Source organism: Pavona decussata, unplaced genomic scaffold, assembly GCF_977016875.1.
Source record: "Pavona decussata unplaced genomic scaffold, jaPavDecu1.1 SCAFFOLD_156, whole genome shotgun sequence".
In the NCBI taxonomy this organism is placed as follows: Eukaryota; Metazoa; Cnidaria; class Anthozoa; order Scleractinia; family Agariciidae; genus Pavona; species Pavona decussata.
The window spans coordinates 1,020,094-1,047,134 of record NW_028145568.1 but is presented as its reverse complement, the minus strand read 5'-3'; the positions used below and the strand labels follow the sequence as shown (position 1 = coordinate 1,047,134).

General features: G+C 38.5%; 2 protein-coding genes and 1 long non-coding RNA gene across 4 annotated transcripts in view; all 3 read right to left on the bottom strand.

The window, feature by feature from the left end:
• The window catches only part of LOC146465159 (uncharacterized), a 166,075-nt gene that overhangs the window by 115,661 nt on the left and 23,373 nt on the right, over positions 1 to 27,041 (bottom strand). The window lies entirely within an intron of this gene.
• Positions 1,792 to 23,506, bottom strand: LOC146465162 (uncharacterized). 2 transcript variants are annotated; one of them, XM_085128860.1, is made up of 11 exons: positions 23,347 to 23,441; positions 16,920 to 17,586; positions 14,912 to 15,008; positions 14,329 to 14,578; positions 9,755 to 10,546; positions 8,299 to 8,335; positions 7,304 to 7,405; positions 6,967 to 7,071; positions 4,528 to 4,781; positions 3,700 to 3,961; positions 1,793 to 3,119 (listed from the first exon to the last, which is right to left on the bottom strand). In XM_085128860.1, the coding sequence occupies exons 1-11, from the start codon at positions 23,356 to 23,358 to the stop codon at positions 2,842 to 2,844; spliced, it is 2,856 nt and encodes a 951-aa protein (XP_084984986.1). In that variant the 5' UTR covers positions 23,359 to 23,441; the 3' UTR covers positions 1,793 to 2,841. The 2 variants fall into 2 exon arrangements, with proteins under 2 accessions (XP_084984987.1, XP_084984986.1); XM_085128861.1 differs by lacking the exon at positions 16,920 to 17,586 and having other exon boundaries at positions 1,792 to 3,119; positions 23,382 to 23,506.
• Positions 23,876 to 25,746, bottom strand: LOC146465161 (uncharacterized). The gene is made up of 3 exons (XR_014868348.1): positions 25,419 to 25,746; positions 25,079 to 25,120; positions 23,876 to 23,974 (listed from the first exon to the last, which is right to left on the bottom strand). It is a non-coding gene; the product is annotated as an uncharacterized LOC146465161 (long non-coding RNA).

The window sequence follows — 27,041 nt, the reverse complement described above, 5'->3', positions numbered from 1 at the left end:
GAAGTTTTTTACCAAGCGCGCAAGGTGGTGTTGGAAAGTTGAAATACAATATTACATGATTGAAATAGATTTACATTATCTGGTTTACATGCATATACATTAAATAGATTGTAATTCATGATATTTTCTAGCGATACATTGTTGCAAGTTTTTTTTTCATGTTTTCTCCAAATATTACACAAACAATGTTGAAATACAATATTGTATGATTGTCATAGATTTCATTGTCAGATTTACAAAGCATGTGTTGACTATTTCATGAATATTAACTCCAATAAAATAGTTGAAACGTCAAATTTACAACAGTCGTATACACAATATTTATATTCAATACAAATCGTCAAAAACAACTATTCAAACCCGGGGGCAGCTCTAGTGAACACTATTTCTAGTGTAAGCTAATACAGATTGATCTGTTCGGATGCCTTAGCTGAAAATTTAAACTGTAGAAAGTTTCACGAACGGGAATTCCCCCCCCCCCCCCCCCCCCGAATTTACTAGCTGTTGATGGTTTTACGGCAATGCAAGCTTAGTGACCCTTGTTTCGCATTTCTAACGACATATTGCGTAACCTTTAGAAAAGGAAGGAGAAGATAATGGCATGCATCCACTGGGAATCGATTCCTCTACCTTAAATTTTAATCTACTAAGAGTTCATGAGTGATGCATGGGACAATTTACAACCTACGGCCCTCTGCTTTTGAGAAACAACAAACAAACAAAAAAACAATTCACCTTCACAAGTTGCCTCAAAGGGCCTTTGATTTTCATCCGTCAATCGCTTTAGCTTTACGTAGTTCCGTTATTGCGCAAATGCTTGTTATATAAACACATGTCCCAATGTAAATTCTCATTGCACCTGAAGAAGGCTGGTTTGGCCAGCCGAAAAAACGTAATTCTACGTTGTATCGGTCTCTGCTTCTCTTATCATTTGTATTTGTTAAGCTGATCAGATAAACAATTGATCCGACGTATACCAGAAGGATTATCGTCCACGGTTGTTGCTTAGACATTACTAGGGAGCTTAAGCAACGACGACGGCAACGAAAACGTCACCTGAAAATATAACTTTATTTCATTTGTGCTACTTCGCGATTATTTCAACTCGCTCAACTTTTCGCAAAAGTTACGAACTATCCAGGAACCAAATTGGTAGGAGTGGCGTACAAGTTAAGAAAGAAAATGAAAAATTCACCGTCGTCCGTTGACGTTCTCCACAAAACCTTAAATTTGGTCATTTCACGTTGTTGTTTTAAAGAGGACGGCAAAGAAATGTACCAAAATGTAAACGCACGTGCAGAGCGATTGTTTTTGCCCATTAAACCTATTGTTTTGCGGCGTTGTCGTTGACGCTGCCGTCGTCATTGCTTAAGCTCCCTACTCATTTTACTGTACGGCCCGCTAAATTGAAAGTTGTTCCTTTCCCGCGCGCCCGATTAACCTCAGAGATATAATAAATATCTTACTAATCTCGTTTTCTCGGTCCGTACTGTAAGGTACGGATATTGATTTCGTTTTTCCCGTTGAGCGGGTCTTAAATCAACGGGAAAAAACTCGGCCCGTAACTTACAATACGGACTTCGAACTCGGTCATTAAGAGGTATCTATTCACCTCCACTTCGGTTAATAATTGTTAATTACATGTATCTGAGAGGTGGGATGGCTTATAATCCGCATTTTCAATTCCATTATCCCTGTTGGTGTTCTCGATCACAGAATTCACCAGTTGCGGATAAATTCATAACATGTAAATCATTAAATTATGGTCTTATGAAAAAGCATTTAACAAGTATGTATACGTTAAGTAATAAATACTTCTCATTTATTTCAAATAAAATTCATCAAATGTACAATTACTTATAAATAAATGACACGATTTCTGTTGAATAATAAATTTACATTTGTCGTCCAATGTCAATGAATACTTTTCATTTATTTCTGAATCAAAATTTTCAAATTTACAATTATTTATAAATAGGGGTAAAGAACGACATTTTTTGCTGAATAAATATTTTCGTTTGGCCCTTAATACCAATAAATATTTTCATTTCTTCCAAAACGAAATTCTTCAAATTAACAATTATTTATAAATAAGGGTAAAGAACGACAATTCTAGTTTTGCTAAATAACAATTTTCGCTTATCGCATAATGTCGATAAGTACTTTTCAGTTCTTTCAAAACGAAATTCTTCAAATTTAAAATCATTGATAAATGAAGGACAGAAAAGGCACAATTCCGCTTAATTATAAAATTTATAATTAGCGCCCTGTATCAATACGTACTTTACATTTGTTTTACAAGTAAAATAAATTATCCATATTTACAATTATTTATAAATTCGGGAAAAGAACTACAGTCGAACGGCGTCCCTTATCAATATCTTCTCCTAAATGATAAATTTTACAATTACCACCCCGTATCATTTCTTTTAATAAAATCAAATTCTTAAAATTCTAATATATAGAGTGTTTTCACATGACGTTACGGCGGCCATGTTGGTGTCCTAAACTAAACCACTGGAAATTGAACTCTATTTCTTTTGTTTCAGTAAACCAATATAGCCAGTAGTCACGTGAATGAAAAAGCTCTATGGGTCATTTTTACCTTGGCCTTTTTTTGGCTAAAAATACCAGAATCCTTCAGTTTTTTGTTTTCTCCTTGCTTATTAAAGCTATTGTTCTTTGCTCCCCACTGCATGGATTACAAGATTTGAATTTCAAAAGGAAAACGAAATGAAATTCTGGTAGTTGCAGTCAAATGGCGCCATCATGAAAATGGCTTAAGTGAACGCTTGTTATAATTGTTTCCGTTGATTTTTCCAAGATACGAAAAGATTTAACTCAAACTTTTAAACAAATTTCCTCCGCTAAATCCCTACGATTAACAAGTTCGTGGCACAACGCTTGATACAAAACTTGGTAAGTCGCATCTGAGCCTCTACTTTCTTTCCATTCCATTAGCATCGCATACGCCTTCTCAGATAATCTTTCATTGTCTTTGTGAAAGCCAGTCAACTTTGCTTCTTTAAAGTTCAGCCGACGCCCAAGTTTCCTCCATTTATCACCAATTTCCTGCGATAGCTCTTCCAGTTCATCATAAGATGGACTGCCCTCTTTAACTGCAACAGTTAAGAGAAAAGCCTCGTTATCTAACTATGACCGAGCAGTAATATGTTGGGAAATTAGGTGGCCCGCTCCAATTTATTGACGTGTTGGCGGCATTTTTGAATCGAGCTTTTTTTTGGTAAAAAAAAAAAAATCAATCGATTTCCTTGAGTTTTGACCCCTTAACAAGAAATGTTTGAACTTTATGAAGATGTTCTTTGTTTAATTTGCTATCAAAAATAACAGTTAATTTTTTTTGTGAAATCAGCTGTTTTTGAAAACCTAATTTTTACACACACACACAAAAAAAGAACTCTCATCTGAAAGGCTAATGTCACCCAAAGTTTTACTGAAAGTCAGTTTCATAATTAAACTAAACCATTTAAAAAGTGACGTTCTTCCTCAGGAAAGTGCCGTATTTTCAGTTGACGCAAACTTCACGTACAGAGTGTACATTGTTTGATAGCTTGACAGTAAAAAGTTCAGTCTTTCGCTTACGGCTTAGCAACTAATGCTGTCTTGTTCAGATATACGCCCCTACTTGTAATTCTCAACGTAGGTTTGAAATATTTACTTCACAGGGTGAAAGAGGACCTTTACCTGGTTTAAGGCTAACATAGTGATGTTCATGCACGTGACCCAGAACAAGTCGGTCGCTGCAATCAACATCACCTGTTGGGTTGATGGTCATGTCATTTGACAGACTACTGATCACGTGAATGTACGTTTCAAAATAGTTTGCTGCAGCATGGAGAATAAGGTGGTCACCCCATGTCCCATCTGCTGACATCTTTCTGAGGTAATCAGTCCATGATGGACATCCATGGACAAAGTTGAACAGTTCTGTTCCATCTGACTGAAAGAGAACAAGAAAGGTCGTTCGACAGGAGTACGACAACGACTTTTCGAATCTTGGTAGTTCGCATGCTTTAGATAATCACTTGTCTGACGGACTTTGCTTCTCCTTATCTGTTGGTTAGCAACATGAAGAGGCGAGTCTTTCTGGGCGTACTCAAATCTAAAGGTTTCTATTATCACGTAAGCCAACTTCAAACTTACTAAGACAACACGGAGAATATTTTCCACCGCTGGAGACCGATGTTACGGTAAATTGTTTCAGCTTGAAATTGATCTGGTAAATAAAATAAATGTTCAGCCATATTTATAATAATTCAAAAACTTTCAACGACCTTGAGAAATCAAACTGAAATGCCTAAATAAGCGAAACAACATGCCACTGAATAAAATGAAACGATAAGTTTCAACAAATCCTCTCTAAATCTTTTTTCCTTTTTTAAAACTTTTTCTACTAAAACAGGAAAGGTTTTTATAGACGAACGACCCTAATTTAGCTTTTTTATTTGGAGTCACCGCTACAAAAGGCAATCAAACGCTTGCTAGACATCACTTATAGCAACTTACCAGGGTTGGGTTCTGCTCCAGGTATTGGACTAGACGCTGCCTCAACTCTCCATGAGGGACGTGGATTCTTTTCACCAAGTCAAGTTGTTCTGACAAAGCGTAAAACATGCAATTTCCTTCTCCATGATTGTCAGAAATGACAAAGCCTTTGTTTAAGGTAATCTTCTTTAACTCCTCTGAAAGGCTTGCTTTGCTGATGATCTTGATTGTATCATCTAGCATTTTTTGAAGACCAAGGAAAGTTCGTTCAGCTGCTATAAAAATAAAAACATTACAGAGTGTGTTCACGGCGTCCACATTGGAGGAGCGTGACAATAGAATGATTTTCATTTCGGAAATGAACATTATTTTTATGCAAATATCTTCTATTGTTTGGCTCCTACAAAATGGCCATCGTGAACACACTCTATTAGATTCACTTTCCTCTGAATAGAAGAGGGAATACTAAAAGGCGAATAAAACACAGTGCACCACTGTCAACTGCGGAGGTAATTGCATACAGAGTTGCACGTAAGAGTTCCAAGATAGAACAATAGAGAATCGTAAGGCGTAGATATATGCAATAAATGAGTTAAAGGAAAAGGTTTTACCGTGTTCACGTATACAGGCCCTCAGTATAAAGCAGTGGGGGGAAGAGGAAATTCGCATTTTCACAAGTTTGATAGCAAAGTACGAACACACGAGACCTAGATGTAGAAAAAAACCTCAAGTCCGGAGAGCATAAGAAGGGCTTGGACAGCTGTTCAGGGTTACCGTCAAAATCAAAGAAGGTTAAATTTATACACTCTCTTGTCTGAAATGTCATCCATTTCCTTCCACTAACTTGGAAAACGGATGAATGCAGAGAAACTGCTGCATAAATTTGAATTGGTTAAACTATTTTGGAGTAGTTTTGTATCACTTCAGTTAAGTTTAGTACAACCTAACCCAAGGAGAATGTTCCTTTGTTTAGAATTTTCCATGTGGAGCACTGTCGTGCTTCTCAAAATCAAACTGAAAAATGTGAACAACTATTTGAAAGCGGCAGTGTTAAATGATGATTTGGAAGGAAAAAAGACCAAAGACTTGAATGATAAGTGAGAAAAAACAACAATTTTAACATATAGCTGGGAAATGGACGAAAATATTCACCGAGTTTAATAACTCATAGCTTGTCTGGTTTTCATGACAAAGGGAAATTGTCAGTGTGTGTCACTGGGAAAAGGTGAGCCGCCAATAATGCTGTGCATTTTGAGAAAGCACACACTTGGAACCAAGTTAAAGTATTGAGTGTACTAGCTCTCCTTCCACGAAACCTCAGCGCACGCGGGCATTAACGCCTACTCCAAACATCGTCCAGTCTATTGACTTCGTTTGACATTTACCACCAATATAAGAAATGGTTGTTTTTTCCCGCAAACGTCGTAAACCATCCAACTTTAACCACTACCGGAATCTAGGCACTTCTCTTGCCTGTAGTTTAGTTTACATTCGCCGCAACAAATACAATGATAATGACAGATAATAGCAAAATTCAACACATTAACTACTAGCAAATAGACCAAAAGTAAATGGGAGGGGGGGGGGGGAGGGATAGTGTGGCAGTAGAAAGGAATAGAACTTGCAACCTGTGCATACAGGAGTTAGTGGGGGAGAGACGGCTGGCATTCAGACTAGTGCTATTGTATTGTCTTTGGGAAAAGAAAGGACAAAAGCACAAAAAGACCGGCAAAAGTTCAGAAATCAGATGGCTATGAGGCTAAAACCTTGCCTTATAAGCTATGTGTGGAACAGGGCTAACTACTGTGACATATGGTACAATGTATTACTTCAGCCACTCCTATTTTCCAGGTGACTGTGAAACCATGAACACTAGAATAATTTCTGGAGTGTTTCTTGTGTTGGAAAGGAGAACCAATTAGATACGAGATGAATATATATTTTTTTGTGGTTTGCAGTTTCTTCTTGCGCTTTGATGGAGCATCTGATTGGCTAAGGAACAATCACAATTTCAGAAATGTTTTTCAGTCTTTGCAATCGCACTATTAAAGAAAGGAAATAAATCGTAATTCAACAGCTTGATATCAAAGAGGTCTTAATAAATATTTTTATAGTTATTATTAATATTCCATCAGATTTAGCGCGGCTAAAACTAAACATGGTCAAGTTTAACTTCAAAACAATACACTTGTAGACAGTGGTTGCGCCCTTTCGAGTGTTTCACTTGCTGGGTTTTATAAGTGGGCTTTCAGAGGTTCCAATTTATCCCCTGTGTTGCACATACTTTGCTCACTTGTGAGCCCATAGATCATAAACAGAAAGAAGAGGCTTGCAAGACATTCTCAGGAGGAACAAACAGGAGCAAAATAAGGAACATTCCTGGAGAATCATTAAGCATGGACTCGTGTGGCTAAAAGGTTATACTATCAAGTCAACCTACAACTTGCTCTTTATGCTTACCTCTATCACCCATGTGTTTGCTTCGCTTGGCGGAACCGTCGGGATCAGAAAACAGTGACGTTCTCTTCTGACTAGTAGACCCTGGAATCTCATCAACAAATGCACCTGTTCATGTAAAATTTTATTTTGTTTAACACAGATAGACAACTCTCCCTCTATTTAAATGTTTTCTAGTTTGCAGGTTTCTTCACAAATTTAGAGAACTCTACTAATGCTAAACATAGATCGAAATCCGACGTTTGAATAGGCCATCATAGGCTTTCCAGTAGCTTATCTCGTTTAAGCATCTACCTGCTGAATTTATAAATTCACTTCTGACTTAAACATTTTTGTTTACCTGTATCGTTTATGACCTTTCTCCGCTTGGGATCCTGGAGAGAGGAAACTGGTAACCTTCTCTTGGGAGCAGCAGTGCCTTCCATCTCTTCAACAGATGCACCTGTGCATGCATGTATAACTTAAGAAAAACTTTCCATGTTTAAACGACTAAGGACATCAATAAGCCTGCTGATTAAAAGGAAAATGATACTCTAGGGGGCAGAATTTCATGCTCAGTTTATTTACTGAAACACGAGAAAACCCGCTGCAGGAAATTATTCCATCTTCTAGTCCCAGGAATGTGGATGGCAGAGGGTCTCTGAAGAGGTTATCTTGAACCAAGAACTTCTTGCCGCAAAGGTTAATTCAACCTGGCGCAAAAGACCAGCACCGAAGACAGGAGATTTCTTAAAGATGCAATCCGAATGTGGAAAGCCCTAACCGATGCAGCTGTTAGAGAATATCTCAGTTTGAGACTGAAAAGGCGGGCAAGGAGGCTCTATTATCGCTCAACTCATGACTCTCCTCGCTGACTGCCTTTTTTATCTACGCTGCTGTGAAACTGTAGATGGGCCTATTTAGTTACTTGCTTTAACCATTCGGGCTCTTGTTTAAATGTGCACTGTATATATCTAACAAGGAATTCAAGGAAAATCAAACAACGACAGAATAAACTTAATCACATAATCTCACGTAGACTTTGAAATCTCCATTTTTACTCATGTAAGGCAGTGCTAGCCTAGTTAGTCCACGTTTTTAGTGAAGCTAATCAGAAATCCAACTTTAAATGCTTTTGAAAAGTCAAATGTTATAATCGTTGTAGGATTATGTTAAACAGTCTGCAAGTTTGTACCAGAAATTTCTTTAAATCAATGATAGACATTTGCAAACAAGGCGTCCACTAAGTTATCAAGACCTTTGGGTAAAGAACCAGTGTTGATGGTATTGTTAATAGCTTCAAATAAATTCGGGCAGCTCAATTGACTGCAGTAAATAATAAGAACAATAACTCACCAGGCTGTTCGTGAGAAACGAGGTCCTTGGGCAATACCTTCCAAATAGAATAAACAAAGTAAGTAAGTAAGTGAGTAAGTGAGTGAGTGAGTGAGTGAGTGAGTGAGTAAGTGAGTGAGTGAGTAAGTGAGTGAGTGAGTGAGTGAGTGAGTGAGTGAGTGAGTGAGTGAGTGAGTGAGTGAGTGAGTGAGTGAGTGAGTGAGTGAGTGAGTGAGTGAGTGAGTGAGTGAGTGAGTGAGTGAGTGAGTGAGTGAGTAAATAAGTAAACAAATACATAAACCCTTGCTATATAACAACAGAAGCCGAAAATAATAGTTCAAGCCTTAAAACATAATTAACAGTTAGCGTGTTTTTGCGCCCAGCACAGTTTTTTTTATGTGGATTTGATTGTTCTTCGCCCTCCTCCAACACCTTCCCGGATGCCCTCATTTCTATTGGAGAAATTGTATGGGTGTCGCATGTCTTTTTATTCTTTCACTAAATTTGCTGCCAATTTTTCTTGCTAAGGGTAGCATTTCATAAATTTCTTGGTAAATTGGTGTATGCTTGTTAAAGGGGTAGTGCCACTTTGACCAGCCATTAAACATAGTTGTGTCAATGGAAACATCGAAACAATAGTCCAGGTCTGTTAACAATTAATTCATCAGTGGAAAGAAACTAGGTTTAATTATCTATGGCTGCAGGATGGAACTGCATTGCAACTTAAAAAAACAGTGGCCAATCTTTTCAAGTTATTTCCTTGTTTACTGGGAAAAATTACTACGAACTGATTTTGGTTTGTACTTTCTTCTTGGAGCTCAAAGAGCAATTTTATGTTTGAGCAATGGTACTGGTTGTACATGGGTAAGTTTTCCTTGCCAAATCTGCTTGTAAAAACACTAACATGCCAGTTTTAGAACTCATTATGGTAAATCTGTTTACCGTTTACGATACGAATAAAAAGTGAGAAACCACTTGTCAAGAAAAACTTGCTCATGTACGCCACTTTTATAGAATAAGTCTTCTTATATCTGCTTTTGAAACCGTCCACTTCATAGCTGGATTCCTAATGCAAACCAGGGAGTATTTCCGTACCAAACATCCTCAATCTACATGAAACATCATGCAAAGAAACAGCCTTTTCCAAAGTGAATTGATTTTGTTGTGCAGAGCAATATTGTCTAATTGACAGTTTTTAAACAAAGATAAACCCAGCTTTAGGACCATTGCTACTTTCTCACAAGCCCGATTAATTAATTATATTTTTAAGACAACATCAAAAGTACACAGAGAAGGTTGTTAAAAATTTTGTTCACTGGATTTGCTTGCTGAAACAAAGCTAAGCTTATCTTTAGTAGTGGACAAAAGTTTTAAAAACCTTCTTCACTTACATTTTTTCCCTGGACAGATGAATTTCTAGGATACTAATAATTAAAGGTGAAGTGACTGATACGTTTGTTTATATGTAATAATTTACCTGGCTCTCTTTCCAGGTGAGCCATTTGTCCTGTCCAGGAACTGTGAGTATTTCATCGCAATCAGTCTCAGTACAGATCAATGCCTCGCCTTGCTTTATCTCCAGGAGATGTAAGCAGTCCTCGTGTTTGCATGACACTTGCCTGTGGTGTTTGCACTTGTTACTGTCCTGCTCACAATATGGGCATTCAACACAGAAATGATACTGCAGTCCTCTAAGGTACGGCAGATCCTGTGACATACCTTGTAAAGCACCCTCCAAAAACTCCCGCATTTGCGTTGCTACTTCAGCTGATTTCTGCTCTGAGACCTGTTGACTTTGAACCTTTTGTTTGAGGATAACCTTGATGAAACGCTTCTTGCAAATCAGGTAGAAACTATGGATGATGTTCTTCCCAATAGTGAACTTTGCCCCATTTTGGTATAATTTAGGGGAATGTGTTGACCCAGCTGAAGAACACCACCGAATGGATCGTGAAACAAGCTGAGTAAACAGGCCGTGAGGGACAAAACCACCGACAAATTTGATGTACAATGTACAAGGGTCAGATTTTGAAGGCTTCACTGCGCAAATCGCATCAGGTGGTGCGCTGAGCTGTGCTGGTACAAAGTATTTCTCCTCGGTTGGAGTAAGTGCAAACTTTGCAATCAAACCAAACCTCTCCATCATGTGCAGAATGTCTCCCCTATTAACCCCTTGTTGAAGGAATTTGGAGAAGACATGATCAACAAGTTCCATGCTCAGGACACCGGTGTCCCCGAGTTCTTTCCAGTGGGTGCAAACAATTGGATCCTAAAAATTGAAATTAAAATTGAAAATAATTACACCAAACTAACAATTGAAATTGCTGAACTTATGTCAGCACCACGAGAACAAACTTTTCAAAATTCTTTTAATTAAGGCTATAATGTCAAATCTTGAGTTACATGACGTCGTTCCTGAAACACTATGCAATATTAAACGCTACAAAGGGAACCTTGGCCAGGCCGACGATCATTTCACTGTAGACACTAAACTGTCAACATTGCATAGTCCGTGTAGCAAGATACAATAATATATTGACAGGAAAAAAAAGCAGCATTCACATTGAGATTTACCTGGTGAACAAAGCTATAGATTTGCTTGAGAAAAGCATGAGTCTTTTCAAGGTTTAAAACATATTTTGGACGAAACATACAGCTTTTTTTCATAGAAATGTAGGACTTTAAAGTTTCTTGAAAAGCCTATTCCACACCGTTCACATCCTTCTTTCTCACTCCATTCGCCATCGCTAATTTGACGTCGAAGCAGTGACTGTGTGAGTATGTGACTAGGATGAGCTACCACTTTTATAGTGCGGGGCTTGTTTAAACAGAGTTTTCAGTCTGTGGATAAAATTCTAAAGTGTGACCGTTCAAATGAAAATTATCGAACAGTTCTTTCCCATTATTATTCTGTACAAGGTAGCGTCTGAATCAAGTTTCATTGATATCCTACATGTCAGGATTGGTATAAACTAAATTCGATTTTGAGACGACATTATGGCTTTATAATGACAGCTAGTTGGGAGAAAATATATTCCGTATTCGCGACTCCGCCCAATACGGAATATATTTTCTCGCAACGCCGTCATTACAATACAATACAATATTTATTTTGCCATATACAAAACATTTACAGCACAAGATGGAAAAAATGAAGAAAATTAAGGAAAGAAGATAAATGGCGAGAAGACCTGAAAGAAACCACGAGGCTCATAACAAGTCAGGCTTCCTCACCTAAAATAACTACCGTGTAGCAAGAAAATTTTGCGGGAGTTTTATTTTGCGGATTGGCGATTTTTTGTGTTTTGCGGGAACAAATTTTTGCGTTTCGAGATTACTGAAATTTCTGCTGGGAACTAATTTTTGCGATGCTCTGGTTCAAGCAGCAGAATATGTCGAATATTTAAGTGGAAGAAACCTGAATATTTTCTTTTTTTATTGCACAGTCAATTGGGTTACAGCTCACTCTAGATACATATTAGAGACATATCACTGTAATACCTTACTGCGCAAAGGGACTGGATAACAAAAAAAAAAAAGCCTACCCCTACCATGCAGAGCCAGACACTGTCTCGTTAATATGGTTTGCCTCGACTGGTATTACTGTATATTATTTTATAAGAAAGCAGTATGAATTTTTGAATTACCGTAACTTAAACCTTTCTAGGTATACAGAGGGGCTATCGAGTGAAAGATGTACTCCAGCTAGTATACAACTTTGAGACCTAATTGGGAGCGGTCTGCTAAAATGCAAAACTATGCCCTATTGTAACACAATGAGACAGACTCAGTCGATAATAATAACACTCTTGTTCAGTTGAACTTCTGTGCAGGCCATCGCAGAAGCGCCACTAGAACATGGTTGGTCTGCTGCACGATTCAAGTCTGTGCGTTCCTTTAGATGACCAATTCGTGCCAATCTAATGTACTGAATTGCTTTACTCTTGACAGCTCTAGTTGCATTTTCCAGTAGAAAATCATGTTAATGTTCTAGTTTAAGGCCAATGTATATCGCTCCAGTGGCATAAATCTATTAAAAGCGGAGTTTTAAATTTGACTAAAGGGAATTAATTTTTGCGGCGTTTTGTTTTGCGGGTGTTTTTTTCTGCGGGGACTAATTTTTGCGGATCGAGGTCAATCCGCAAAATCCGCAAAAATTAGAACCCGCAAAATTTTTATGCTACACGGTAGTCTAGTCTAATATAAGAATGACAAATAATAATAATAATAATAATAACTACTTATATAGCGCTTATCCAGTTCTGTTCTAAGCGCTTTACAAAGTAAAAATCATATTTGTTTAAAATAATTCGAAAAAAGATGAGTCTTAAGTTTACGTTTAAAAACATTTAAATTGTCGCAATTACGGATGTCGATAGGTAGTTTGTTCCAGAGTTCTGGGGCCGAAACAGCGAAAGCTCTAGAGCCATACGACTTTAGATTATGGTTCACATGACATAGGCGAAATGCGTCAGACGACGATCGGAGCGTTAGCCGTAATGTCGTCTCAAAATCGAATTTAGGATAAAGTACAAATCGTGCGCTGATTGAAAGAGAAATTCTTACTTCAGTCAAACTGTAGCCATGGTAGTATCCGTACGCGAAATTTTTTCTTGGGCGGGTTATTTGAATTTTTGGCTTTAATTTTTACGTCAAAACAAAGAAAATGCAAAAAATTACAGTCCATAAGGTACCTACCACTGATGAAATAGACGAGCTAGTAGGTTTAAACATTTTACCAGCAAATTTTATTGATAATTTGTTACCGCCGCTTGATAAACAACAATATGAAAACAGTGATGAATAAACCACACAACCAGAAGCAAGAATGAAAAAAGCAACCAAACTAGTACCCAAAAAAGGAAAAAAGAGCATTATTATACTAGCTTAGATGCCGTGGAGATTTAAACATTTGAAATAAATACTGCAAAAATTACTGAGTCTGCCGTTTGCCAATGCGCTAGCTACAACAAGAAGATCAAATTGACAGACCTGAACCATAAGAGAAAATACAGTTGAGCTCTTGAAGCCCTTTTTTCTAGAGATAAGAGACACCAGAAAAGAAACTTTCAGTGAAGAATACGAGCCAGCAACGTAGAGAGCCTACCGACAAGGCTCGAGAAGGTATTTTCTGGAGATGTGCAAAGGTGAAAATTTCAACATATATTGGCGATGGTATTAATTTAAACAAAAAACTTTGAGCAAAGAAAAAGCATCTTAAAGCGTCTGAAAAGGGGAGTAGTCCAAATAAATCAGACCCTTTTGCTTTGAAAATAACATAATCTATTAGAATTTAAGCTCATTATTATTTACCGTGGCCGTTTTCACACTCAAGAAAAAGTCTTTTAAGCAAATTTCTCTTCATCGAATTTATAATCACTCTTTTTCGCCTACCTTCGAGAAAAAAGTTTTATCCGCTGTATATGGTACATGTTCACCGCAAAACAAATATTATCAGTGTTCCTTGAACAGTGTCAGAAGCTTTGTAAACTCAAATGAAAAGAAATAAACAACACCATCCAGCATCGCATGTTCATTCACAGAAGTAAAATTTTGATCTGTGCACGCCGAACTGCCATGCTAACATGACAGTTTTTGAGCCAATCAGAAACCGTCATTTTGAGAAGACATTATCGCAAAATAACGTCGCCTAAGCAGAATAAGAAGATCCTCAGGATACCATAAAATGGCAGTAGGAGAAGGATTTTGTAGGGAACAGTGATACTCTCAATATATATGTGAACACATTGAGCTGGTTGGAGTAAGTTGTTCAGGGTATGTAAGGGTATACTCAGGGAAAGTGTTCCTTAACGGAAACCCAAATGTAAAGTTCAATTGCGAACGATTCATTTTCATGGCAAATCTAGGAGAAGGGACCGGGTCATGGGTCCCCACCTCTTTGGCAAGGAAAATACGGCGTAGATGGCTACTTTTTATATTATGGAACATTTTTGGCGCAGCCCACCATGCTATGCGAGGTTCTGGATCTGTTACTACATTTAATTAACCAAGAAGAAGAAAAATTTTAGTGATAAAACATGCATCTCTCACCGCTTTTTCAAATGGTGGAATAGTGATGAGCTGCCTGAAGAGGTCGATAAGCCATTGAGCCTTGAGAACGACTGTCCCACGGTGTTTGACAATCATTCCCAGGTCATGATAGAACTGCAGCATGGTGTCAAACTCAATCTTGTCTTCTATGAGGCACTTTTTCTTTCCAATCTTTTGAAGTTCGTCCACATCTGCACAGTAAATGTTTTTGGCAACCAATGCACTGACCACCTTCTCAAAATTGATCCACCTTAAAGATAATCAACAAAATCCTTTTAGCTATAAAACTTGCTGATGTTGCTTTTGTGCTGAAGTCCACTTATGCCCAGAAATGCACCTAACCCTGATTTTGGGTACTTTATATAAAACAGACCTTTTTGTCGTTTTCGTATGACGTCATGTTTGACAATTATTTGTGTTTTAGTAAGAATTTAGGGTAGGGGACACTTTGTGATGTCTATCATACAGTTCATGCAACTCATTAGCGTGCATTTCTGGACATATCCAAAGTTCTACTATAGATTAAGTTCAGGTGTTTAAGGCACACATAAACTATATTATCTAACAAAAAAGTAACATTTACCTCACTGGAATCATCTCTCCCATGTATGGTTCCTCTTTCCATATTTCCATGATTCTGTTTTGCAGTGCTTGAATGTTATCAATGTCGCTTTCTCGCTCTTCAAAAAGCAAATTGAAATATAGAAGTTAATTGAGTTACTTTTAGACAAAAGCGAACAATAGAAAAAGAGACTCCATACGGAGAAGAGGTGCACTAATGATCTGGGTGATGACAAGCTTGACGTAAAAAAAAATGGATTATGAACCCTGGAAGAAAATGAAGGGCTAGGGGCAAATTGACCTACAGTAGTCTTTAATGTTTTGACTCAGATTAGCCGGAATTTTTGCAGGTGGCCCTTTTAAATTTATTTAGGAGACCTTGCCCCATCAGGTGACCTTTCCACTTTTTTCGCGGTTCATTTAGAGTAACAACGTATGATGCTGACCAAGATTTCTGTTTCTTTTTTCTTTTATCCAGAAAACCAAGCGCAAAGCAGCAAATAAAACATCAAGCCATGTTTCCTGAAGGAATTGAAGGCCACATGCAAAAACTGAATCTTGCCTAAAGCAACAAAAAGGAATCTAAAAATAAAACACTATACAGCACGCTAATGGCCCAACACCTTCAAATGACACTGACATAACAATCAATATGGTTATGCCAATGAACGTTTTGTTTGTAAACGTTGGTTTAAAACCTCCTTCATAGCACGGGTTGTCTGAACCTATGATGTATTCAGAGGCACCCAACAGTTCATTTTCATGGGATATCTGTTAGGAAGACCTTAATCGCCTCAGAAATTCGGATTTGTTTTTAATGAAAATCTAAGCCTTTCTGCGGCAAAATGTCAGCTCAAAATTTCGTAACTCTTGAAAACTAACTCCTTTGGTTTTCAGAGGGGAAAATGTGTCATTAACAATGCGATATAAGGTCGGCTAGCATTGTCGTAAAGCCAACAACAGCCCACAAATTCGGGAAATAACATTCATTTTCCTAAACCCTTCTACAACTTACAATTCAAACTGCAACTTACAGGTCAAACTGTATTAGCTAACAGAACCATGTCTTAAAAAGACCACAAAACAAACGAACACAGGAGTAAACATGATAAGAATTTTCCTGAAATGTTCTCGTTGGCTGCTTCTGAGGTATTTAGGGTATACAAGGAATGATCATAAACATTCAACTGCCATCAGACAATCTGTGAAACGTTTCAATAAATCTTACAAAAATAGTTGGTCAGTACTTTGGAAATTTTTTAGCCTGTGAACAGGCTCTCAAGTGGGGTCTAGGGCGAAGACAAAAATCGAGCTCGCCAATTTTTCTTTTCGCCCTATACCCCACTTGGGAGCCTGTTCACAGGCTAGAAATTTTTAGAAAAAACGTTTGCCTAAGACATTTGAGGTTCTTTGGGTGAATCTTGAGAACTGTTTCTGACAATTATGTAAAAAGTTACTGCTGATCATTTTTAGTTTCAAGTATACATGTAACACAATTTTGCGTAGGAAGCGCTCATGCACGTCTTTTTCTTGATCCCTGAAGGTCCCTCTAACGTCACCCAGTTTTTTGCTTGGATGCATTTCACAGTAGAACTTAAAAGAATTGCATTTAAAGGTTAAGTGCATGCACTGAGGAGTGTACTAGCGTAAGGCCAAAAACATCACAATAACTTTACCAGTAGCGTGATTCCTTTTGCTGCAAGCATTTCAATTTTGAGGATAGCAGGTGACTTCTCATTATGGTCTAATTATATTTTTTTTTTGTAATTCCAGCAAGGCGTTCACATAAGGAACAAACAATCAAATACTATTGTAGCAAAACAACAACGTAGACATCCATATAACCAATCTTCATTGTTAGGTAACATTTATGATAATGTATTGAGTTTTTGGTAAAAAAAAATATGATATACATTTTTTTTAATGTTAGAAATTAAAAGTAACTTTCACATGATTTAAATGTTAAAAAATGCAACTTAACGCAAATAAAAAAAAAAAGCTATATTGAAAAGAATGTTGCTGATCTTTACCTGCTTGCTGTGCTTTAACTGGATGACAACCCTCTCGGTCAGGTGAGCTTCCAGTGTTATCAATGCTGAAAAAAGGGCGGACCACGTGCTTCTCATATTCCTTTCCAGCAAGTTGTTTTTGTATCTGTAATTTTGTACTTGAAATATTTCCTGATGGTTTATCAGCGTGGGTACCAACAATGAGTACTGGAGGCCGCAGATAACTTCGTTTCCTTTGTGCACTGTCACTTACAGTTGCTTCTTTCATTTGGGTGATGTTATGTACCGTGGCCAGCCATGACAGTAAATTTTCAACATTTGTTTCACCATTTGGATTTTCTAAAACAACATCAGTATACCCTTGTCTGACACAGGGCTCAGCTTTGTCATTTAATGCCTTGCTGAGGTTGTACACAAGGATATAAACTGCTCGCGATGAAAAAAATACTGGATGCGAAGCATAGTACAGGTGCTGTCCCGCGAAATCCCACAGATCCATACTGATAACAGATTCTTCTTTGTTGATGTCACTTTCAGCACGTTCACGTTTAAGATAATCGATCAGCTGATTTGTATGTTTCGTGACTTCAGTTGGAGGTGATGTAAAATCTGTAATATTTAACAAACTCAACAGGGAAGGCCTTGCTGGTGTGTCATGAATAGCACCATGTACATTTGGTTCAGAAACCTACAACAGAGCATACAAAACAAAAATTATGCATGCAAACATCTCAATGTTTACTAAGGAGGGAAGGAAGTAGATTCAGCCGCTAACCCTCTGAATAGAGGACCTGCATTTAACTCCCATTTCAGTCAATAAGAGCACCTGGTTTTGTTTTGAATCCCTTTAGGAGAGAAGTCATATGAGTGTCAATGCCATTTTTTTTTTCGACGTTTTTGGTTTTTGTAGTGGAACAAGAACTTGTAAGGGTTATTCAATTCGGGAGTTTCTATTGGTGCCCTTAAACAATTTGCTACAAAAATGGGTTTATATCTTATGATCTGAATGGTAATGATAATGCATTTATATACCGCATTTTCTATTTTCTTTGCAGTAATCGTCATCTATTCGTAAATAAGGACGCGCTTCAAGTAAAAGTCTTGTGTCCATGGACAAAGGTTCCTGTGGGAAGTGCGAAGCTTTGTGATACTGAAACAGCGAGTCTCTCCGAATTTGCAGAAGGTGTAAGGCAGAAATTACCGAATAAATGGTCATTGAAGGCAGTGTCCCAGCCTAGGTTGCTGTCAATTGGAAACAAAGACAAGCACTGCACTAAGAAGTGGTGACGATATGAAAGGATCAAGTGCATGAGTTAATGCAGCTGGATGCGAAAGAAGAAGAGGTGAGCAGGAGTCTGAGCTGTTAGAAGACTGTAATTTATCATTTCGCTGATGTTCATGGGGTGCCCTTGTGATTTGAGTACGGCGAAGAAGAGAGGGCGTTTGGCAAAGAATGTTATGATACAGAAAAGAAGTCCAAATCTAGTCCAATTCTAGATATTGAAATAAAAAAAAATGTAATCAAAGATCAAACACGAGTTCAAAGACAAGGAATCAAGGCAAGGTCTGGGATGAGCCAAGCGTTGAGTAAGCGTAACGTTAGACAAGTGGAGGATATTGAAAGGGAGTTTCAAATTGTAGGCGACGACAAGCTGAATGGTCCGCGAAGATGGAAATGTTGCAAGTTGAAGTGGAGATGAAGACAGCTACAATGGAACTATCATGGAGTAAGAAGAGTTATTTATGCCATTAACCACCCACCTGATAATAAGCGCTCACCCCGAAAGCCCAAATTCTTAATAAGTGCCCACCCCACCCCCTCCCAACAAAAAACATTTCTGCATGCACTAGCCCAGCGTGAAGCAAGAGGAGAGTCAGTTGTATTCCAAAATTGGTTTCAGATACGGTAGTCAATGAACTTTTATAATGTTTATGTTACATTTCGCATTTTTTTTTTGTCTTGTTGAAGCGAAATAAACCTGTCATCCTTTGTTTTGTTACTCTCTAAAAATGTCCTCAATTGCTGAAAATGTTGGGAAAATAATAAGCGCCCACCCTTATTGGCCCAAAATTAAATAAGCACCCATGGCGGTTAATCGAATAAATACGGTAAAGATGACGGAGGCCGAACAGGCGAAACTGAACTGATATCCCTACCTGGAGCTGTAGATTGAGGCCCCAACACTTATAACGCCTGTTGATATACTAGTAAATGCCAGCTTGAAGGACGGTTTTCTAAAAGCACCAAAAATTTATACACTAAATTATGGAGCAGTTCAAGACAACAGAGTGACTGGAGGCGTTCATGAAGTTTCTTTCCCGTCCGTCAAGTCACGTCTATATGCCACTTCTAAGCTTTGTTAAAATCCAAAAAGAATATGCCTTTTGCAACAGTTGATCACGTGACCACAAATTAGCAAACTTGCAGCTGCAGCTACATAAATTACAGAAATGCAAAGAGCATATTTTAGTTAGCTAGAATACCAATTTTCAGACCAATAACCTTTAAGGCTGAGATTTCAGGACGATTTGAATGTTGGAAAAATTGTAAGGTTTTGTGTGGGAGCAAGAAAGGTTTGCCATCCAGTCACGTTTTCCGTAGTTAATCGCACAAAAAGGAGCTGGTATATAATATAACTACAAAGAAAGAAATAGGGTGACAAACTTAGCTGGAATGTACATTTTCAGTCCAATAAAATGAAAGCAAAAGATTTTGTGGCAGTTTAAAAATTGGAAAATTTACAAGGATTTGTATGGAAAAGCACTGAAGCGTGACTGGATGGCAAGCTGGCTTTTTCTCATACAAATCCTTCTAATTTTGAACGTCCAAAAAATTCTCCCTTAGAGGATATAAACCTGAAAATTCGCATGTCAGGTTATTTTTATACGCTCTTTCCATTTTTGATGAAATCATTTCTAAAAATTGGTAAGTCACTGTGTTTAAGAAAAGTACGGCACGTGATCAACTGTTGCAAAAGGCCTATCTTGGGATCCAGAATACGGCTATGAAACATGTATCGAATACCATCCGAGCAAGGGAAAATGACAAGTTCCTCCACAACCTTCTTCGAAACAACAGTCAGTCACCAATCACTTCGCCATCATTTTGGCCAGATCAAACACCTCTTGAACAAACGCTCTTAGAAACAGTTCAGCACTTGACACAGCACTCAACCCATCCAACAACTCAGTATCAGCCACAAAGATGTCCAACCTCAAACTGATCGACATTACTTACCGATGCAATCAAGCAAGGGCCATTATCTTAATAAACAGAGTTCTCAAGTAACGTTTGTGACCACATCGAATCCCAATTAAAGGACGATTCACAACGACACCTTTTGGCACCTGTTTACTTACCCAGTTTGTGGGAAAAGCAAAGGAAGCGGTTCAAAGTTGTGTTAGCCTACCTTGGGGCAAAGGCACAGTGAGGCATGTAATATTTTTTTAAAAACGTTTCGGTTGCCGATGCATACACGAAAAAGCTGCAAGAGATTAGGTGAAGAAAGGCGATGCTGACTTGACAGACTTGCTAGAAAACTGCAAGACGCTAAATGAATCTTTATAAGTATGGTCCATTGATATGTGGGCCATTAAGACAATCAAGAAACCATCCTTATGCCCATGAAGAAACTACCAGGGTAGAATTTAATGAGAAAAAAGACGAACATAACAGGAAGTCTTTTTCAGTCGAAAGGTCACATCGATTTCGCAGATTGCTTGAAGTTAGCCCACAAGCAAGGACTGTGGTGTTGCCTACTAAGGGACTGGGGACGAACGGAGGACCACATGGCGTAGTCGCAAGGATAAATACCATGGAAATTTCTGTTCATTCTCCTCGCCAACCTATGCCACTGCATGATATTACATAAAGGAAAATAAAGGGAGATGTAAAGAATCAACCATAAGAGGACACAGAAAAAATTTGAGCGCCAGATGGGATTCGAACCCACGACCCTCCGTGTTCTAGATCGGATGCTCTAACCTCTGAGGTACTGAGGACTCGTTGGCGAGCAAGGGTCATTTTTGTGGGTTGGACTTACGAACCGCATCACGCGGTCACGCAGTCCATCACAAGCAACACATTAAGGCTTAACTGCATCATGCAGTTCGCTCGCCAACGAGTCCTCCGTAGCTCAGAGGTTAGAGCATCCGATCTAGAACACGGAGGGTCGTGGCCTGGGGCTCAGATTTTTTCTGTGTCCTCTTATGGTTGATTCTTTACATCTCCCTTTATTTTTTCCTCGCTGTCTGCTTAAAAGGCGCAAATCTCAGCAGTCTTGCACTTTAGGAGTGACCGTCCTTCTTCATTTTGGGAATTACCCACGTACTGAATTTACTATGTGGCAATTGCATTGAACTCACCGAAGTGGCCACTCACTGACGCGGGCGAAGTTATCTGTACTGCTCGCCATCGGTAGAAACCTGAAGCCTTACTCTCTGCGGTCAAGGACAGCCTTGACACAGTTTACTCCCGCAATAGAGGATTTGCAGCCCAAGCAAAGTCCTCAACCTTCCGATGAGGCTGGTGCCGGTTCCACAACAATAAACACTCCAAGTATTCAGTTTATTTCTTCTGAAATTGTACGAGTCCCACGCCTGGACGTCGCTACTTATACTTTAGACGGATTCCAAACTTGGAAGCAACGATGGAACTCTGCATTAACTATCACAGGTTTCTCTGAACTCTCACAAGAAACCGAACAAGCTTTCTTTACTGAGTGTCCTTAGAGATGATACCGTAAAAAAATTAACCTGTTGGCCCTCCATGATGTCAACGCCATCATTGAAGTTGCCCAGACCCAGGTATATGGGAGCACAAGTGTTTTTGTTCACGAATGTGAGTTTCATAATAGAATTCAAGGGTCAAACGAATCTATTCAATAATTCTTCACTGATTTACAGTCCCTCTTGAATAAATGCCAAAACGAAGACTGTTGCAAGACCTGCAACCAAAATGTCATGTAAGGAACGTGTTCTTCTTGCCAGATTAGTAGCTGGTATAAGGTCTGGCGATTTTCGGAAATCGTCTTTTGTGTATGAAAGACCTAACCTCAAAAAAGCTGTACAACATGTTCAGGTTGATGAGGCTCTCTCAATTCAGGATACTCAGTTTCCTACTCAAGTAGATAAAGCAGGTGCATCTACTTACAAACAAGGAAAGGGAACTAAAACCTCTAACAAACAGAGTCCTCCTCACAATGAAACACAAGAAACAATAATACAATTGACTTCGCGTAAATCATTTAAACAAGCGATCAGCAAAGGCTGACCTGTATTGCAAATAAATATAAGTGAAGCGTGTAATTTTTTTGCTGCTAGAAAAAGTGGTACGCACTAAAGAATTAACATGTTTGTCACCATTGGCTTACACCGAAGTTGGTTGAGATGTTTCCCACAAAGGAACAAAGGATATTTGTTTCAGTTGAGCCTTTGAATAGAAAAGTCAATGTCTTAAGAACAAGAGATCTCCAACCTTGAAGGACAAATTGTTATGTTTAAAAAGGTTTCAGGAACTCTGCACGATTTCTAACCCTCATTCGCCGCTTTTCCTCGCGGTCTTTTGACTGATTTGGAGGATTTAATATAGACTTAAAGATTCCTATGTTTCGACTGCCGTCATGTGGTTTAACTTTAGATGTCACAGGCCAATTCAGGATTATGTCATGACCTGTGACCAATCAAAATGCTCTATTGTTTCTAGTTCATAGACGAACAACTTATGGGCAAAATGTCTGTGCCTCGCCCCCTCCCGGTTTTGCTCCTTTTTCCTGGAAGTTTTCATTCGTTCCTCAACGTTTAAAACACCTGTAAATTCTTGTCGTTGGCAATGTAATATAAATCCCACCTATTTCTTTTGCGTGGTGTTTTTACCAGCTTAATTCGATGCATAAATCAAGGTATACAAAATCTTTCTTACAGCCTGGTTTACACGCACGACGCAAGCATAAGCATAAGCAAAAGAAACCTACGTGTAAACCGCTGCGACGCAAGCATAAGCGCCTTGTGCTTGCGCTTGTGCTTATGCTTGCGTCGTCGCGGTTTACACGTACGACGCAACGACGCAAGCATAAGCACAAGCACAAGCACAAGCACAAGAGAATGGAACGATTTCCATTCTCTCGAGGTTGTGCTTATGCTTGCGTCGTTGCGTCGTACGTGTAAACAGGGACGACGCAAGCATAAGCATAAGCGCAAGGAAAGGAAACTGAAAAACAGTGACAAGTTGTCAGCGTACAATCTAGTTACTCATGCGTTGCCATTTTCCGCCATATTGGAATCAAATCTCGCGCCAAAAGGAAGCCCGGCTGCGCGATTGCGCCAAATTTGTTTGCTTCTGCGCTTGCTTATGTCACGTTATGCTTATGCTTATCGCATGTGTAAACATCCTTGTGCTTGTGCTTGTGCTTATTCTTATGCTTGCGTCGTACGTGTAAACCAGGCTTACGTGTTTAATCATCCCAACATTGTGAATTGACTAACCTGGTTCACAAGAGAATCTTCTGCTTTTTCTTCTTCCTCTACCTCAACATTGTAAGTATCATTGTCATCGACATCCTCATTGTCAATCTCTTGATCCTCTTCACTTTGATCCTTCTCATCCTCATCCTTATTTTCATCATCTTCTCTTGTAAATTTCATGTTGTCATGTCCGGAATACTCACTGTCATTCTCTTGATCCTCTTCACTTTCATCTGTGTCACCCACACTGTATTTAAAAATTTCGAGTCTGCTATATAAAGAGGGATAGTAAACAGGAAGTTTTGCGGTCACCATCTTTGCGATATCTCTAGAGCACCCCAATAATCCTTGTTCATTTTCGCAAACAGATTGCCAGTTCTTTACTTGGTCAACATCAATTTCAAACGTTGAAGGATCAACGTGAATTCCTTCTGTGCTCTGTTCTTTGGGATTAAATGGTCGACCTGTGAGAGACTTCTTGAGACTTGTTTTCCCAGCTCGATCTTGACCAATTAGTAAAATTCGACCACGGTAGACATTTACAGATCCATCCCGAAGGGCTTGCAAATAGGCAGACTGTGCCTTTTTTCCCTGTGATTCTATTTCTTCAGGAACTATGTAATAACAACATACAAATGCCATTAGGAGTTTTTTTCGCCAAAATCATCACAAGAGGCAGCAAACAACAGGTACAAGAAGAAACCTATTCATAAAATAAAATCATCAACTTGAGTTGTTTGTTTCACTTTGTCAATAGCAGTGAAATAGACCGGGACAAACAAAATAGAATTAAAATTCTTGTTCGGAGAAAGTGAACAACGTCTGAAACTTGACCAAGATTCAGCCCTCTTATCTAAGACCAATTTCGGTTCCTGAGCCTAAAACTTGCGTGGATCTGGAATAAAATTCTTACTTTAACCGCTTTATAATTTAACATAAAAATCTGTCAGGGCATTTTAAAGATATCTTGATTTATGCAAAGTAGGAACTTTTTCATTCATCTGCGCTTTATTTTCACTGTATTTAAACATAAATATCTTAAAATCGGAGACACCAATGAAGCTCAATATACATTTAGAATGTGTTTCTATGAGGAAAGACCCTTTAACAGAAAAGACAAAGTGTCGAGTTTTATTTTGCCAGAAATATGGGTTAAAATGCGGGAATAAACAAAATCACCCCGTAAAAATTGATTCATTATTAACTTGAAAACGCTCTTACAGATTTTTTTCTAATTTCGCCTACAAGTTGTCTAGATTGAATAGTTTAAATCCCTAAAGTTTTGTCATTAAGTGTCTCAACAGATTTCGAGATAATCGACAATGTGTGAAGTGAGAGGCTTTGCGCTCCCGTTGCTATGGTAATAGCTGTTGCTTGGAAACTGATGAAAAAATTAACTTTGATCATATGTTGAAATGATGATGTAGTATGAAGGAGATCGAAGTTTATCTTCTATGCGAGATTGTAATTTCAAAACTTCCACCCTAAGTCTAGAAAACCTGCCGCGAGCCTCCTTAACACACTACAACCATATTACACTATGAGCATACGTTAAATGACGGTCTAGAGCTACAAAGGAACGACAATACGACTGAACAACATTATGAAAATGTATGACAATGCAACGCTCGCCTGTCTTCACGACAGTATGACTGTGCAGTATCATAACCATACAACTCTGCGGCTGTTCAGCACTACCATCGTGTGATGATACTTACTAAACTGTGATTCTAAAGTGATTTTTACAAAGATCCTGGGAACTAGATTTAAAAACAACAACGATATTATGTGGTCGATCACGAATTTAGTCGACGTAAAGCCGCGCCGTAAGAACATTAAAGTTTGTTACTGACTGACATGTATTACGCTTTCTGCCCTCGGTGATTGTGTGAAGAAACTTTAGAAATCGTATGATGACTGTACGACCATACAACGCTAGGACTATACGAACCCAGAACCGTATGACCGTTGGACGACACCAAACTATGAACTTTAAATTACCAACACCTCGTCAACATTACACACCGTCAAACCCTCAAAATCAGGGGTAGAGCTCACCTGTTGGAACATCTCCATAAATTTCCAAACATCACTCTTTGAAGACAAATATGAAGTGTATTTAGTAACACAGTGATATAGACTTGATGGCAATGTATAAGATAATGAAAACCAGTCTATAGAAAGTTTGGTGGCTCCTGAATTGCCGTCATCAGTCATTATAAGAAATTTCGAGTTCCTTAATAAATATATGATATACAGAAAGGTAGCATTTAATGAAAGTCTCAAGTCAAAGTCCTGAAAATTACTTCCTTCATTACTGTAATTTTGCCCTATATTAAGCAGTCACCTCTAACTAATCGCCCGCGGTCACTCTTTTCTAAGTACCAACCAGGGTAACTGAATTTCTAACAACCTACAATGCTAACTGTATATGATCTTTACGTTACTGTTTTCTTTGCCGTACCATTTTTTACCGTTGTTGTTTGTTAACCGAGCAGGTGATTTCGTGAGCGCTTTTGTGTATAAACTGTACGTTATGTTACAAAATGTGAAATAAAATAGCGTTTCATTGTGTTTGACGTGTATTCTGTACAACCCTTTAAAATGGCTACGTGACCACTTAATACAGGTTCGACTGTAATCATCAATACAAACAAAAAAAGTGAACACGATATTTTCAAGTTGTTGCTCAAAAAACGTACTATTTGCATGAAATCAATTGTCATTTCTTGCACAAATTCCAATGATGAATTGATGTCACTGGCACAAAAAAAATCTTCCGATATAAATCAAGATAAAATCAAGATAAATCACTAAACGAAACAAGGGTGTCATCGATTTATACCGATTAATCGATACAATCCATATTACTCAAATCAGAGTTACCGAATTTTATTGATTTATCGATTGATAGATGGATACCAATTTTTAGCGAAGCTCCACGCGCGCCGAGGGCGCGCGCGCGGAGCCCCATAGCTAAGAGATTTTGCCGTGAAACCCTTCAGTGCGAGACATTTCGGTTTGGTTATGACGTCACTTCCGTCCGACCGACTGACCGTCCGTACGTTCCTCTATGTAAGCAAATGTAAAATGAGACACTTAAACCCTGTGCTGCAAACCATTTTTTTTTTCGGCGAAAAAATGCTTGGCCAACTGCACAGCCCGTCGCGTTTGTTTGGCGGAAAATTGCATCGCCAACTGCGTTTGAGAAAAAAATAATAATAATTTTGAAGACGACGTGTACGACAAAACGCATAGTAAATTTATGAATGAGTCTACAAACAAGGAAAGCAAAGAAAGAGAGATAGTAAGAGATCGAAAAAACAGGCGACGAAGAAGCGAAGTTCGACGTGAAAGAGAGCGACTAAGAGCGCTAGCAAACAGGCGAAACATGAGTGAAAAACAAAGAGAGAAAGAACAGGAAAGGACGCCGAAAAAATCCCGTGTTACAGCACAGGGTTTGAGTGTCTCATTTCACATTGGCTTATATAGATGAGCGTATGTGCTGCAACCCGGGTTGTTTTTCGGCGGGAAAATGCATGGCCAACTGCGCTGCAGGCTGCGTTTGTTTGTCGGGAAGTTGCATCACCAACTGCGTTTGAGAAAAAACAAAACAAAAAATAAGACGACAAGATGCAAAGTCAATTTATGTGAGCAACAGCAGGAGAAAGAGTAAGGCAA

Excerpts from the sequence above, each read along its gene's own strand:
- LOC146465162 (XM_085128860.1), bottom strand. Across the intron at positions 15,009-16,919 it reads AGTTAAAGCACAGCAAGCAG|AGCGAGAAAGCGACATTGAT; the intron begins GTAAAGATCAGC and ends TGCTTTTTGAAG. Across the intron at positions 3,120-3,699 it reads TAGCCTTAAACCAGGTAAAG|TTAAAGAGGGCAGTCCATCT; the intron begins GTCCTCTTTCAC and ends TAACTGTTGCAG.